The following is a 14647-nucleotide window of genomic DNA, read 5'->3' as shown; positions in this document are numbered from 1 at the left end:
TTAAAGTGAAAGGGAGAAATATAAAAAAAATATATTAAAAAAATGAAAATGCCACGCACTTATTACCCTCTTTTAACCTATATCAGCATTGAGGCAATTTTACTTTTATGTAATATTCATCCACGTACACTGATTTGCATGTCTGATAATCCAATTTTTAAAAATGGACTCATTGTTGTAATGGAAATCTAAAAAAAAAGACGCAAAATATTGTCCATTACAACAATGTTAAACTAGGCCCATAATTGGGTTCGGATATCAGACCTGCGTATGTGTACACGTCGATATTCATCCATCATATTTCGAAATAGCACCATACAATTAAAAATAAAAGACGAAAAAAAAAATAAATAAAACCAACCAATGGACAAAAACATTACATGTAAATTATAACGTACAAACCAATGCGGCATTGCTATTGACTAAATTATGGTGTGTAAACAGCTGACTGAAAAACAGTCAAGCCTTCAAAAGAAGTGCATTGCGCATGGTGTAAGCGTGAAAATGCGCTCGATAAACGTGACTTCGTCTGGTCACATTGAATTGGTCTTCTCGTCATCAGCCAACTGTTTTCATCCCGTACTGATTAAAAACCCCACAGATACCATCCATCTGGTGTAAAACGAACCATTTAAGCACGGGGAAAATATTGATTAATTTTTTGTCAAAATCGTCTGTGCTCGTTCGTTAAGACCATTTTCGGATCACTAAAATTAAGATTGGAACCGGATGCGAACTGATTCGGCGTTGCTAGGTGGATATGACGTCACACCATTGTTTCCTATTACGGGGCAAAACATGAAATGTCATGCACGCATTCATTATTACACCTTTTCATGATATCCTTTGTTTCATAATTTATTTTTCTAATATCTGTTTCGAGTCTGTCTTGAAAATGCATGATTAAAATTCGAATCCAAATAACTAATAAATAACGTTCTATGTAATTAGACTTTATATAGCAGCAGTGCGTATGAATCGCTTTACTCTGACGTAGTCATCCTCAGCTATTGACTGAACAGTTGTAAACTATTATTGTCGAAACCACACCATAACGACACACAGCTATCGACCAAAAATTCACGCCAAATATGGAAACAATTTATTTCGACGCAGAAGTGGCAAAATTAACAAACATAGACTCTGCTTTGATGAAACAGATTGAAGCATAAGACGACTCCCCCCCCCCCCCCCCCCCCCCCCAACACACACACGTACTTTCCGTTAAAAAAAAAAAGAGACAACATTAAAAGAAAAGTAGAAGGCAGAACATTCCTTCAATGCGCGTCATCTTGAATGCGTACAGTTGTAATGATAACAAAGGGCGTTGCCTTGTATCTTTATTAAGACTATCATAGTCTTGAAATATTTTATTTTTTAGAAAACCGAATTTTCTAAAACACTGGATTTCTTTGGGAATGGTGAATGATAAATCCAAGATTGAGTTTGATAAGCGGAAGAAGGTGAATTATTATTTCGACTATGCTCGTGAATGAAAATGACTATGTCGACGACAGAGATTGGGTAGATGTTACTCATGCTGTCACTTCTGCTACTTCAACTATTATTGCTTCTATCTGCTACTTCTGCTGCTGCTATACTGCTACAACTACTGATTCTACCTACTACTACTTATTACTACTACTACTACTATCGCCCATCGCGATCTGGCGATGTTAAGAGCAACCACAACCAGACACACACACAGGGAAAATTAATTCTATAATTGAAACTGGAAAAAAAAAAACCCAACAAAAACACAACCATTTAATAAATCGCCCATAAATAGCGACCCTAATACAATGGCATCACTCTATTAAACAATGAAATTTTAAAAAGAAACAAAACAAAAAACAACAATTCAAAAACTCAGACCTATTGACCCAATTTCACAACGAATGAATGGTTTATGATATTTTTAATGTTTTATGTTTCCTAAATAAAGCAAGTTATGCTTATTGCCATGAAGTACAAATAAGCACTAAAGAAACGGTGTAATTTTAATACATATATACTTATAATGGTCATGAGTGAGGAGACCGTTTTATAGTATTAGTATTAACAATTGGTATGGATAAGAAGTCAATAATTATTATCAACAGTCAAAATCAATGGAGGACTAGCAGTCAAAGTCAACTAAGTGATTAAACGAATGAGCAATGAGCCACTGACGTAATAATCATGGAGTGAATGAATTAATAAAAGAATGAATTAATGAATGAATAAATCTTAATAAAATATGAATGTTTAAATGAAAGAACGAAATAAAGTTTGAATGTGTGGATAGAATTATATGAGGATGGATTTAAGGATAAATGAATGGATGGGTGCATTTAATTTCTTTCTTTTAAAAAAACATTGCTGGTGTGCATATTACTGGTGAAAGAAGAAAAAAAGTAGATAGGGAAAATTAAACAGTTAGCCAGACTTACGTTATGACATAAAATGGCACTGACACTAAGTTAGGATGTGTTTCAGAAAGAGATCTGTATTTAATACCAAAATCAAAGTAAACAATTAATTCGAACTTGGGTAAACATCGGACGACTATTAATGTATTGATAAAACAGGCGTGTCTTGCAATATATTGAACAAAAACTTTGCCAGACAACCATTGCACAATGTGTAAAGTTCTTCGTGGTTTCAAATAGCACTATAACAGATAAAAAAAGATCGTGTGATGAGAGTGATAGAGAGAAAGAAAGAAGGGAAGAAAAAAAGGAAGACGAAGAGGAGGAAGAAGAAAAAGATGAATGAAAAAACAAGTAAGAGAGAGAGAAAGAGAGAGAGAGAGAGAGAGAGAGAGAGAGAGAGAGAGAGAGAGAGAGAGAGAGAGAGAGAGGGAGAGAGAGAGAGAGGGAGAGAGAGAGAGAGGGGGAGAGAGAGAGAGAGGGGGAGAGAGAGAGAGAGGCTTCCCTTTAAACAAATAATTCAAAATCATTGGGATTTAGAATACCTTGTTATATTAAACAAGAATTAAATCTTAACTTTAACCAACTGAATCGAGTACTTCTCGTCTACTTAACACACCAGTATAAAATTATATACTTTATTTCAAAGATAATTATTCGATGAGAATGTTTGTACAGTTAACCTCTGTTCTATGAAAGTGGGGATGACATGCTGGTACGTATAATTAATAATTGATAAAATGGGTGTGTACTGGTATTGGTATACCAACCCCCCCCCCCCCCTCTCTCTCTCTCTCTCTCTCTCTCTCTCTCTCTCTTGTTGTCGTTCTTGCTGGACAAAATAGAAGTGTATTTTCGAACATTGTAAATCACAACACGACACAACTACATACTATGATTGAAAATGGATCTCTCTCAGGGTCAACTGAAAAAAGGGTAACAAATAATTTTAAAAGAAATTAAATATATATAAAACACCCCATCCTCAAAGGTGACACCATTCATGTAATACATTTTAAAACAAACAAAAAATATTATCAGTTCAAAATAAAATCCGTGTTAAGTTGGTAGAAAACTCGGAATATGTTAGAGTTTGGGCAATCCCCCCCCCCCCCCCCACCCCCATCTCCTAAGATGATAATAAAAAAATGCTCATTGTTGTTTAGTAATAAATCTAATCATAAAAAGTAACAACAAAAGAAATTAATGTAGAATAAACAAAATTAGATATCTTCATAAAGAAGTTACCCATTTCGATGTCGATTCCTGGAACATAGCATAAAAATAAATACAATTTAAACCAAAAAAAAAAAAAATAAATAAAAAAAACACTAGTAAATTAATATACAATGAACAAATCAATTAAAATCTTGTCTTTGAAAACTGTATGAAAATTGCTTTTAGCATTCAAAACGTATATTAACATGAAATAATCCAAGAGTAATCCTAATTTTACCTCAGTTTAAGAAGAAACTTCTCAACCATTCATAATCAATGAAAAAAAATCTTGTAGTATGCTAATTATATGTTTCAGCTGTGTCCTTTTCAATAGGAATTTACCCAAACCTTTCCCTTTGAGGTTTGTTTTCTTCTACAAATATGGAATGAACTAACAGCAATCTCTAGGTGAAAGGACTTTACTTAAATGTTCCATTTCTTCTTTTCAGGGAATTCTTTTTATAAAATGATAATGAATAGATCAGTTACGCAACTATTATGCTTATCATCATTATCTATTATTATTATTACTATCAATACCATTTTCATCATGATCATTATCTATTATTAATATTATTATTTTCTTTACTCTTATCCTTTTTTATCATTCCAATTGCTTTTGTCATTACTTAAAAATTAATCCTTTTTATAAAATCATAAAATAATTATAACCACCATCATTAATTTAGCCCATTTATACGCAGGCACACATACACACATTATTTTATTTGCCTCAATAAGAATAATTCTAGATAATGACAACATTTTGAAAAAAAAAAATGCACACAATCAATAGTTTACAAACTACGAATATAAGCCATGGGAGGACTTTCTTAGACACCCCCCCCCCCACCCCCTCTTTTATTGTTAAATAAGACCCTAACAAGATACTATAACCTGATGAAACATGATTGCCATCACATGCAATATCGAAACTGACGGGAACCATAATATTTATTGGGCATTACAACTCAGTTAAATTCCATAATCGCTAAAAGATTAAGTAATATAATCTTAGTGCTGTGAAACTTTGGAAGTCCTGCCATTTCATCCATTAACATCAAATACATACTTAGGTTGGATTAACAGAGTAAAATGAGTAAATATTTCTTTTTTAACATGGTCACCAATTAACCATTTACTAATTTTCAGAGATTAAAATAATAAAGCGTAACTCCCTGAGAAGAACAGAAAGAATTTAACAAATATATAGATACACGTTCTTTAATAATGGCATATAAGTAGCCAATAAAACAACACAAATACTAAATTGAATGATGTGAGAATAATTATTAGGCGTTATATATAAATCCCGTTGCTCAATTTTCCTACAGGGAAGTTTGAATAGGTTAGGGATCCAATTGATAGGAAAGATATAAAAGGTTATCATTTTATCAGTAGGTATCAAGAATGACAACTCTTCTAATTTCATCACAGACACGTAAAATAAATACCACTTCCATTTGATAATAAATTTTAGATGACATCTCCATTCAAGATATCGATGGATAACATTAACATTATAAATTATAAAGATTTACAAAGATAGAGAAACATTGTTGTTGAGATAACCATAGAGGGAATCTTATCATTATCATCGTTCACTTTAAAAAATGTGAGATAAAAATTACCTGGTCAGTGTCATGGGGTAAAGTTTATTTATGTTATAATTATAAGGAAGTGGCTATTCAGTATCAGATACTGAATAGTGCTTTGCCACTATTCAGTATCCATAAGGAACTCTTTTTTATAGAGAGAGTGAAAAGTGCGACAATCTCGGTTGAACTGCTGACCTACTTCCAGATTGAACAAGTGCAGTAAATGACAGCCCGATTTAAAGTTGTAAAAATATTTTGATCGAAATTTTTAAATTTCCGCTATCGTGCAATTAACATAGTTCAAAATATCAAAATAAGAGAGGCAGTCAAATACATTTTTTAATGTCTGAATAGACATGATTAAATGTCTCTAAATGTTCAGTGACACCATGGCATGGTGGATATAAGCTGTTTGACTCTGAGCTTAAGGTTCGAGAGTTCAAATCCCGGTAAGGGTAACTTTTTTTTTTTTTTTTTCCCAATATTTTTTTTAAATTCCTTCTGTCTATTTATATTTTTAAAACTTTTGTTTTAATAATTTTATTTGCTTGAAATATACTTTAAAGTTGATAATATACTATTGTTCTTTTATTATTATTATTATTATTATTATTATTATTATTATTATTATTATTATTATTATTATTATTATTATTATTATTATTATTATTATCATTATTATTATTATTATTATTATTATTACTTACTTACTTACTATTATTATTATCGTTGTTGTTGTTGGTTTTTCGGCGGGTTTTGGCGGGTTTCGTAAAAAAGTAATTGCTTCATTCTCGTCTGGTACCCAACTCCCATAGTTCGGCTTCATTTCCCACTGGTATCCATCTTCCATAGTCCCAGGTTCATTTCCACTGATTTCCTCTTTTCACAGTCCCAGGTTCACTCCCAACCGGTGTGCACTTCCCTGAGTCCCGGTTCATTGCCCAATGGTGCCCACTTCCCATAACTTTTGACAATTTCGGTAGGTTTCGAAATAAAAGTACATTCTGAGCTCACTGTCCACTGGTATCAGCCTCTCGCAGTCCCGGGTTCAATCCTCATCGGTGTCCAAATCCCAGATTCACTCCCCACTGCTGCCTGCTTCCCATAACTTTATCGGCTTTTGGCGGGTTTCGTAAAAAAGTAATTCCCCTCCCCCTTGGTATTGCTTTTTTACAAAATCCAGAGTCCCAGGTTCAATTCCCACAAGTGTACACTTCCCTGATTCTCAGGATCACTCCCACTGTTGCCTACTTCAATAACTTTGTCGGATATTGCCAGGTTTAGTCGGGTTTTGTAAAAAAGTAATTGCTTTTATGTGAAACTCGCTGAAACCCGCCGAAAACCAGAGTCTCAGGTTCACTCCCCACTGGTGTACACTTCCCTGAGTCTCAGGTTCACTCCCCACTGTTGCCTACTTCCCATAACTTTCTCGGATATTGCCAGGTTTTCGTCGGTTTCGTAAAAAAGTAATTGCTTTTATGTGAAACTCGCTGAAATCCACCGAAATCCAGAGTCTCAGGTTCACTCCCCACTGGTGTATATTTCCATGAATCTCAGGTTCACTCCCCACTGTTGTCTACTTCCAACAACTTTGTCGGATATTGCCAGGTTTCGTCGGGTTACGTAAAAAAGTAATTGCTTTTATGTGAAACTCGCTGAAATCCGCAGAAAACAAGAGTCTCAGGTTCACTGCCCAGTGGTGTACACTTCCATGAATCTCAGGTTCACTCCCCATTGTTGTCTACTTTCAAAATCTGTCGATATTGCCGGTTTCGTAAAAAAATAATTGCTTTTATGTGAAACTCGCTGAAATCTGTCGAAAACCATAGTCTCAGGTTCACTCCCCACTGATGTACACTTCCCTTAGTCTCAGGTTCACTCCCCATTATTTGCCTACTTTCCATAACTTTGCCCGATTTTGTTGGGAGATGGCGCATTTTGTAAACAAAAAGTAATTGCTTTTTTTTTTTTCAAAACCCGCCGAAACCCAGTCACAGGTTCACTCCCCACTGGTGTACACTTCCCCGAATCTCAGGTTCACTCCCCACTGTTGCCTACTACCCATAACTTTCTCGGATATTGCCAGGTTTTGTCGGGTTTCGTAAAAAAGTAATTGCGTCTTTATGAAACTAGCTGAATCCCACCGAAAACCATAGTCTCAGGTTCACTCCCCACTGATGTACACTTCACTCAGTCTCAGGTTCACTCCCCACGCTTTGCCTACTTTCCACAATTTTGCCGCATATTGTCGGGTTTCGTAAAAAAGTAATCCCCCCCCCCCCCCTATTTTGTTATTGCTTTTTTACAAAACCCAGAGTCCCAGGTTCACTCCCCACTGGTGTACACTTCCCTGAATCTCAGGTTCATCCCCTCCCCCCCCCCCCCCCCCCCCTACACACACACACGCTGCTGCCTACCTCCCATAACTTTGTCGGATATTGCCAGGTGCCGTCGGGTTTCGTAAAAAAGTAATTGCTTTTTATTACGAAACTCGCCGAAACCCAGTCCCAGGTTCACTCCCCACTGGTGTACACTTCTCTGAGTCCCATATTCACTCCCACAGCTGCACTCTTCCCATAACTTTGTCAGGTTTCGGAAAAAAAAACACCGTATTATAGTGCAAAACCACTATTCAGTGTCAGATACTGAATAGTGCAAAACCGCTATTCAGTATCTGATACTGAATAGTGCAAAACCACTATTCAGTATCAGATACTGAATAGTGCAAAACCACTATTCAGTATCAGATACTGAATAGTGCTAGCCTAATTATAAATCAAAGGTAAGTCAACGAACTAATGAAGAGGAGGAATCCAAGAAAACCAGCATTTCTTGTGAGTAATCCAACTAAAGAATATGAACAGATAAATTTTCCGACTTGTAGAAGCAGAGAGCTCGTCGAATAAAAATTATATCGATATTGTGTTTATAAGTATAAGTGTAGGCCGGTCTGAACTTGCTAAGATATGATCGAACTCTCCTCATACCGACTGGGAGGGGCACAGGGACCACAACAAAGCAGGGCTTATTTTTAGCCACCTACTTACCCCTCCCACCTCAGTTGAGTAACTTCGGACGTGTTGACCTAGTTTAACCCCCTACCATTCCAACCAGAAAACTAGGCCAATCTCAGTTTAGTCATCGTCCTCGTCTGTGAGGCCATCACTCATAGCTTGAATGAATGACCCAGTCAAGTTTTCCTTCTCTCGGTAGAAATAATGAAAACAGCTGAGAGCAAGGAGACGGAATTCAAATAGATATTACAAAGAAAACCCGAGTGTAGGCTACTTTCATTCTCCCTACAAGCCCGTTACGCCTAGCCAATCAGCTGTTGAAGTTAGGCCTAATTATGACGGTCTATGCCGACGACATGAAAGCTGATACGCAGTTTCATCGATAATTGAATGAGAGGGTAAATATATAACAATAAATGTATGCCAGGACCTCACTGATAAACAACGACTTTAAAAGAAAACGAAAAATAACCTGTTTACTTTACAAGAAATTTGTTTCTCTTACTTTTGTAGACAGGTACCTAGGAAGTGTAGACGTAGAGTAGAGCCGTGTAACCGGGTGATATATCCGATGAAGAGAAAAATAACGGAGAGTTCGCAATTATTTTGTTTCCAACGAATAGAATCTAAAGAACCACGAGAAAATAATGGTCTGAAACAGAACAGTGTAACTTACTTCTGTCCTCAACCAAGGGCGAATTATTTCTTCGGTAGGGTCGTCTCCTATGGCCCTGCCATGACAAAGGTTTGAGCTTGGTGAGACATAATCGCTAAGAATAAACTGTCTGTAATGTTGTTTTGCAGCTCCGTCTAGCGAGCTGAGGATAACTCCGATTGCTTTTTCTGGATGTTGAACTTTAGCCCGTTAGCAGCGGTCGCCGACCGAATGACTTTTTATGATTCGATCTAACCGAACCTTTGTTAAGTTCAAGAATAGATTCTGAGGCGAAAGATGTTAGGTATTCGGCTTGTAGTGCCTCTAAGGTCAAAGCTTTAGTTATCTTATTCATGGGATGATTCTATTTTAAAAAAAAACTTTTTATGTCTAGAATTAAATTTGTGAATAAAATCCATTGACACGACACAGTCTTGGGCTTGGTATACAAATATATAAACAGTGCATAAAATGAATGATTTTCTTTTTCTTATTAATAATCAGTGATGTAATTAGGTTAAATTTAGTTGAGTGACCTCTGCTTATCACTTGTTATTGATTAGATAATGAATTATACAATTAATTAGTGCGTTTTGAAACGATTCAAAGAAAATGTTATTTATTGAGATTATTTCCGAAAGGAATATTAAAAAAAAACAAACATTTGACGATAACATTTGAAGCAGGCAGTGAAAACAATAGCTGATGGAAGTGGGTCTCGTTCAGATATTTAACAAGACGTAAAGTAATGACGTTTCGGCATTAGACCTTTGTCAATGACTTTATATTTAATGAATCGCGGAATCATGCTGTGTTCTCCAAGTGCAAATGACAAATATTTTTGTTTGTAAAATCATTGTTTCAATTTTTTATATCGATTTTATTTTCAAAACATCACACGAAACTTTGCCTATAACTGTTTGGGGTTTTTTTAGCAACGAAAGAGGAAGGCCATTTATTGTTTTCAGATATACTGTATTTATGATTATGATGGTGTTGGAGATGAAAGTGATGATAATGATGATGATTATGATGAGGATGATGATGATGATGAATATAATAATAAAGTAGTAGTAGTAGTAGTAGTAGTAGTAGTAGTAATAGTAGTAGTAGTAGTAGTAGTAGTAGTAGTAGTAGTAGTAGTAGTAGTAGTAGTAGTAGTAGTAGTAGAAGAAGAAGAAGAAGAAGAAGAAGAAGAAGAAGAAGAAGAAGAAGAAGAAGAAGAAGAAGAAGAAGAAGAAACGTTAGAACTGTTATTCAATCTGTCTGGTGGTAAATTGTTCATTCACAACGTTATATTTAGTGACTGGTATTATTATCCCCATTAAAACTACGAATTTTTATTAAATTTTCAAGTAAGCTGATCTGAGAATGGGAAGGGGGGGGGGGTGTGGGCAGACAGACAAACAAACAACCCCCCCCCCCCACACACACACACACGCAGACAGACACACGCAGAGAGAGAGAGAGAGAGAGAGAGAGAGAGAGAGAGAGAGAGAGAGAGAGAGAGAGAGCATTATATTTGTATGAGCGAGAGAGTGAGCAGTGAGGTACGTGCTTTTGGGACGTAACGTAACGGTGTACGAGCGTGAATTGAGAGCGTAGACAACACACCTAAACAAGGTGAATGGTACTGGATACTCAATACACACAGGTGTAATTATTATCCAGTTTTTTTGTCCAATACGGATGTGTTGTGCGTTATATATGTGTGTGTGTGTGTGTGTGTGTGTGTTGTGTGTGTTTGTGTGTGTATGTGTTTGTGATGTGTGTGTGTTTGTGTGTATGTGTGTGAGCATGCGTTTGTGTGTGTTTGTGCATCTCTCTTCCTGGCCGCTAACCTTCTCATCTTGATCATTTCCGTTTCATTCTTTTGTTTCCCACACGCTATTTACGTTTCCCACTCATTCATTTTATTCTCTGTATGTTTAATCCCAATGACTTATATTTATTCTATGCCTAATACCGTCTAGATTTATAGTTTTCCTTTCTCTTTCAGATGGGAGTTCTAGCTTGTCCTCTAGATATTTTGAGGAAACAAAGATAAGCTATAACATAATATGACATTTATTATTTATTACTTATATTCCTTTAAAAGCTATGGCCACATATTTGCAGGTCTGATAACCGAACGCAATTATGGACATGAATTAGTATTAGCATTGTTGTAATGGACAACCATTGGCGTTGGTTGAGAGTGTTTCCATTACAATCACAATGAGACCATAACAATTTGGATTAAAATAAGTAAACGTCTATTGTGCGGCTATGTGGTCTAGTGGTATGACACTCGCTTTCGGATCGGAAGGTCCTTGTTTCGAGCCTCGCTCGGCGCATAGTTGAGTCCTTGGAGAAGGCTCTTTGCTCACATTCTCTCACCGTACTCAGGTGTAAAATGAGTACCTGGTCTACGTTGTCTCTGTCCCAAAAAATTGTAATATCGCCTGACAGGCGTCATGTCTCGTCCTACAAGTTATGTGTTGCTGTTGGCCAGGGACCCCTTGTAAAACGCTTTGAGCACGTTTAGTGGATATTGCGCTATATAAAAGCTCAAGTTTTTTTTTGTTTTTTTGTTTTTTAAATTAAAAGTCATTAATTTATTCATTCTGATTCTCATTCATTCATAAATTTGATAATTGATCGATTGGTCGGATTGCTTGCTTGCTTGATTGATTGAGCTTATTCGATTGATCGCAATTCAGTGCTTGAAGTCTATTCATTCATTCATTCATTCATTCATTCATTCGTTCATTCATTCATTCATTTATTCATTAATTCATCTATTTTCTCTGGTTGCATTTTAAAAATTATTGTATCTCCATATTCTAAACTTATTTTGCCTTTTCATTCAGCATTTCTCTGTTTATTTATCGGTTGGTTCAACAATCAGAGCTTATGTCATTAATGACGTGAATAAACTCGTAATCATTTCGTCAATTACCTAACGAAGAATTTCAGAATGTAATCCTGGAATTGTGGGCAGCGTGGCTCAGCGGTACCGAATTCGACTACCCGCCTCGTTGTGTGGCCTTGAGCAAGTCATCTCGCCCTAGGTCACTTTTCCGCGCTGCACTGCGGCTGACGCCTGGGTTATTTCAGTCTCCCCTTGGAATAGACCTTATAAACAAATTTCCCCTTGGGGATGAATAAAGAGAATTTATTTATTTTTATTTATTTATTGTGATTTAATAAATAAATAACTAAATAGATAAATAAATAAATAAATAAATGGATCGGTCAATCAAACAATTTAAATTTATGTAATTTACAGAATCGCATATCATTTTCATATTTAGTTTTTCAATCAACCAGTCAATCAATCCATCAATCAATCAACCAATCAATCAATTGATCGATTAAATCGCGATTCAGTGATTCATCCATTTTCTCCGGTTACAGTTTTGGAATTACATGCCTATATTCTAAACATATGTGCCTTATCATTCACCCATTTATGGCCTGAATAGACTCATATTTTAATTCGTCAACTATCCTAGAAATCCCAAAAAAATTATTTACTCAATAAATAAACCAAGCAATCAATTTATCAATCAATTACTCAATAAATAGATCGGCCAATCTAATAATCTACATGTATGTTATTTACCGCATATGATTTCCATATTTGGGTTTTCAATCAATCAATCAATCAATCAAACAATCAATCAAACAATCAATCACTCAATGAATAGATCGGCTAATCAATTAATCAATAAATTAATCAATCAATAACTTGAGCTTTTTTAAAACTTGAGCTTTTATATAGCGCAATATCCACTAAATGTGCTCAAAGCACCAACAGCATCAAGTAACATGTAGAACGAACATGACGCCTCTGTGAGGCGATATTACAAATATTTTTTTCGACAAAAGACAACGCTGTTAACCTGAGTACGTTGAGAGAATGTGAGTAAAGAGCCTTTTCCTAGTACTCAACTATTCGCCGAGCGAGGCTCGAACCCAGGACCTTCCGATACGAAAGCGAGTGTCATACCACTAAATCAATCAATTCATCGATCAGTGTTATAATCAGTCAATCGATTATGAATCATTAAATCAAACAGAGTCCCAACTGCCCGAGCTCTACAACGCAATTAACTGAGAGAAAGGGGGGGGGGGGGGGGAGCATATAAGGAATCAATTACACATACTGAGACATGGTGGGGAGCACTCACTCATCAAGTGTGTAATAAAAAATGAGTCACTTTTCTTGCGAACTGCTCATACACAGTTCGCGGAGAGCGATATTCAATTTCGTTTCGTATTTATTACTGTGGAGCGTTGCCGGTTGCCTGGTGACGTATGTCCTCAGCGTTTATATATCAATGGCATGGCGTCGTCCTCCCGAGAGACCCAAGTTTCGTTCACCGCCCGAGGCACTTATGTTCCCCCCTTTTTCTTCTCTGGTCCGATTGATAACTCAGTGGAAAAAGTAACTAGTCTATTTGAAAGTCAACTGTTCTGATTCGACCAGCTCCTCTTCCCTTCTCATAAACTTATTGTCAATATATTTATTAATTTATCAATTAATTTATTATTTATATATGCATTCGTCGATTTATTTATACACTCATTAAATATCTATCTATCTATCTATCTATCTATCTATCTATCTATCTATCTATCTATCTATCTATCTATCTATCTATCTATCTATCTATCTATCTATACTTCTATCATCTATCTATCTATCTATCTATCTATCTATCTATCTATCTATCTATCTATCTATCTATCTATCTATCTATCTGTCTATCTATCTATCCATATATCTGTCTGACTGTCTGTCTTTATTTATTTATTTATTTATTTACTTATGTATTTATCTATTGTGTAACATTTTACTAACTCATCCGTCCACACAATTATGACTGAATTGTGGCTCTAATATAAAAAAAAACTACAACTGGACAAGGTAAAGAAATGCCGGTCAAACCAGCGTCTCTGGTAAATGGTAATTATCAATGGTTTTTACCTTTGGATTCATGTTACTAAGTCTAAAATAATCCCTTAATCACATGAGCGCCTTGTCTTATAATAATAGGATAGATCTAGTTGTGAATCTGTTTCAGTTTCACACGACGAAAAGTTCTTTGGTTATGACACTTGAAGGCCTTAATAAAGTATCAATGACTATGAAAAACGTTTTTTTTTCTCTTTTTGAGAGCCCTATCTCCACTGAGTAAAAATGTTTTTGAATTTTGAAAATCCATTCATAAATAAACAAGTTATGCAGTTTCAAAGGTGTCATTCATTTGGATGACCCGCAAAGAGGAAAAAAACGCGAAAATATGGGACGCTTTTTCGGCATTTTTTTTTTCGACCTTTGGTTGTATCTTGCGTAATAAATGGATTAAAAGATTGAAACTTGAAGAGCAAATTAGGATGGTGTTTTGTAAAATACGGGAAAAGTACTCGTCATATTCATATGAAATTTTACAACCAAAAAGAAGAAATGTTCATGTATTACCTTGTCAGCGACAAAACCTCCACGCCCGGTAGTTTTAGAAATATTTTACTCCAAAGAGTAAAAATCTATTTTTAACGGTCTTCTGGTAATCGCACGAGTGTTGTCGCTTGACATAATCTAAAATGACCTTTTTTCTAACTGTGTGCCAATTTTCAGTCATATTCATCAATAAACAACGTCGTAATTAATTTTTTAAAATAGCATATACGAAACGGCTTCGTCCCATATTTTGACGCGAATTCGGGCACTTCGTAAGCGAAAAAGAGGCCCAAAGATTTGTG

At 35.6% G+C, this 14647-nt stretch overlaps 1 protein-coding gene across 3 annotated transcripts in view; it reads right to left on the bottom strand.

The window, feature by feature from the left end:
- The window catches only part of LOC144970813 (B-box type zinc finger protein ncl-1-like), a 52855-nt gene that overhangs the window by 19966 nt on the left and 18242 nt on the right, over positions 1–14647 (bottom strand). The window contains exons 1-2 of one of the 3 annotated variants that reach the window (XM_078910846.1): positions 8918–8981; positions 3660–3677 (exon numbers count right to left, since the gene is read on the bottom strand). The exons of 1 other annotated variant lie outside the window; for it this stretch is intronic. In XM_078910846.1, the coding sequence (XP_078766972.1) occupies positions 3660–3663 (4 nt within the window). In that variant the 5' untranslated portion in view covers positions 3664–3677; positions 8918–8981. Of the gene's footprint in view, positions 1–3659; positions 3678–8917; positions 9220–14647 lie in introns of those variants that run through there. One more of the 3 variants, XM_078910847.1, reaches the window with a different exon arrangement.

This window comes from Berghia stephanieae, chromosome 4, assembly GCF_034508935.2.
Source record: "Berghia stephanieae isolate SIO BIC M18660-M18661 chromosome 4, UCSD_Bste_1.3, whole genome shotgun sequence".
NCBI classification, from domain to species: domain Eukaryota; kingdom Metazoa; phylum Mollusca; class Gastropoda; order Nudibranchia; family Aeolidiidae; genus Berghia; species Berghia stephanieae.
Note: the sequence above shows the minus strand (reverse complement) of the source record. Positions and strands in the feature narration are given on the sequence as shown.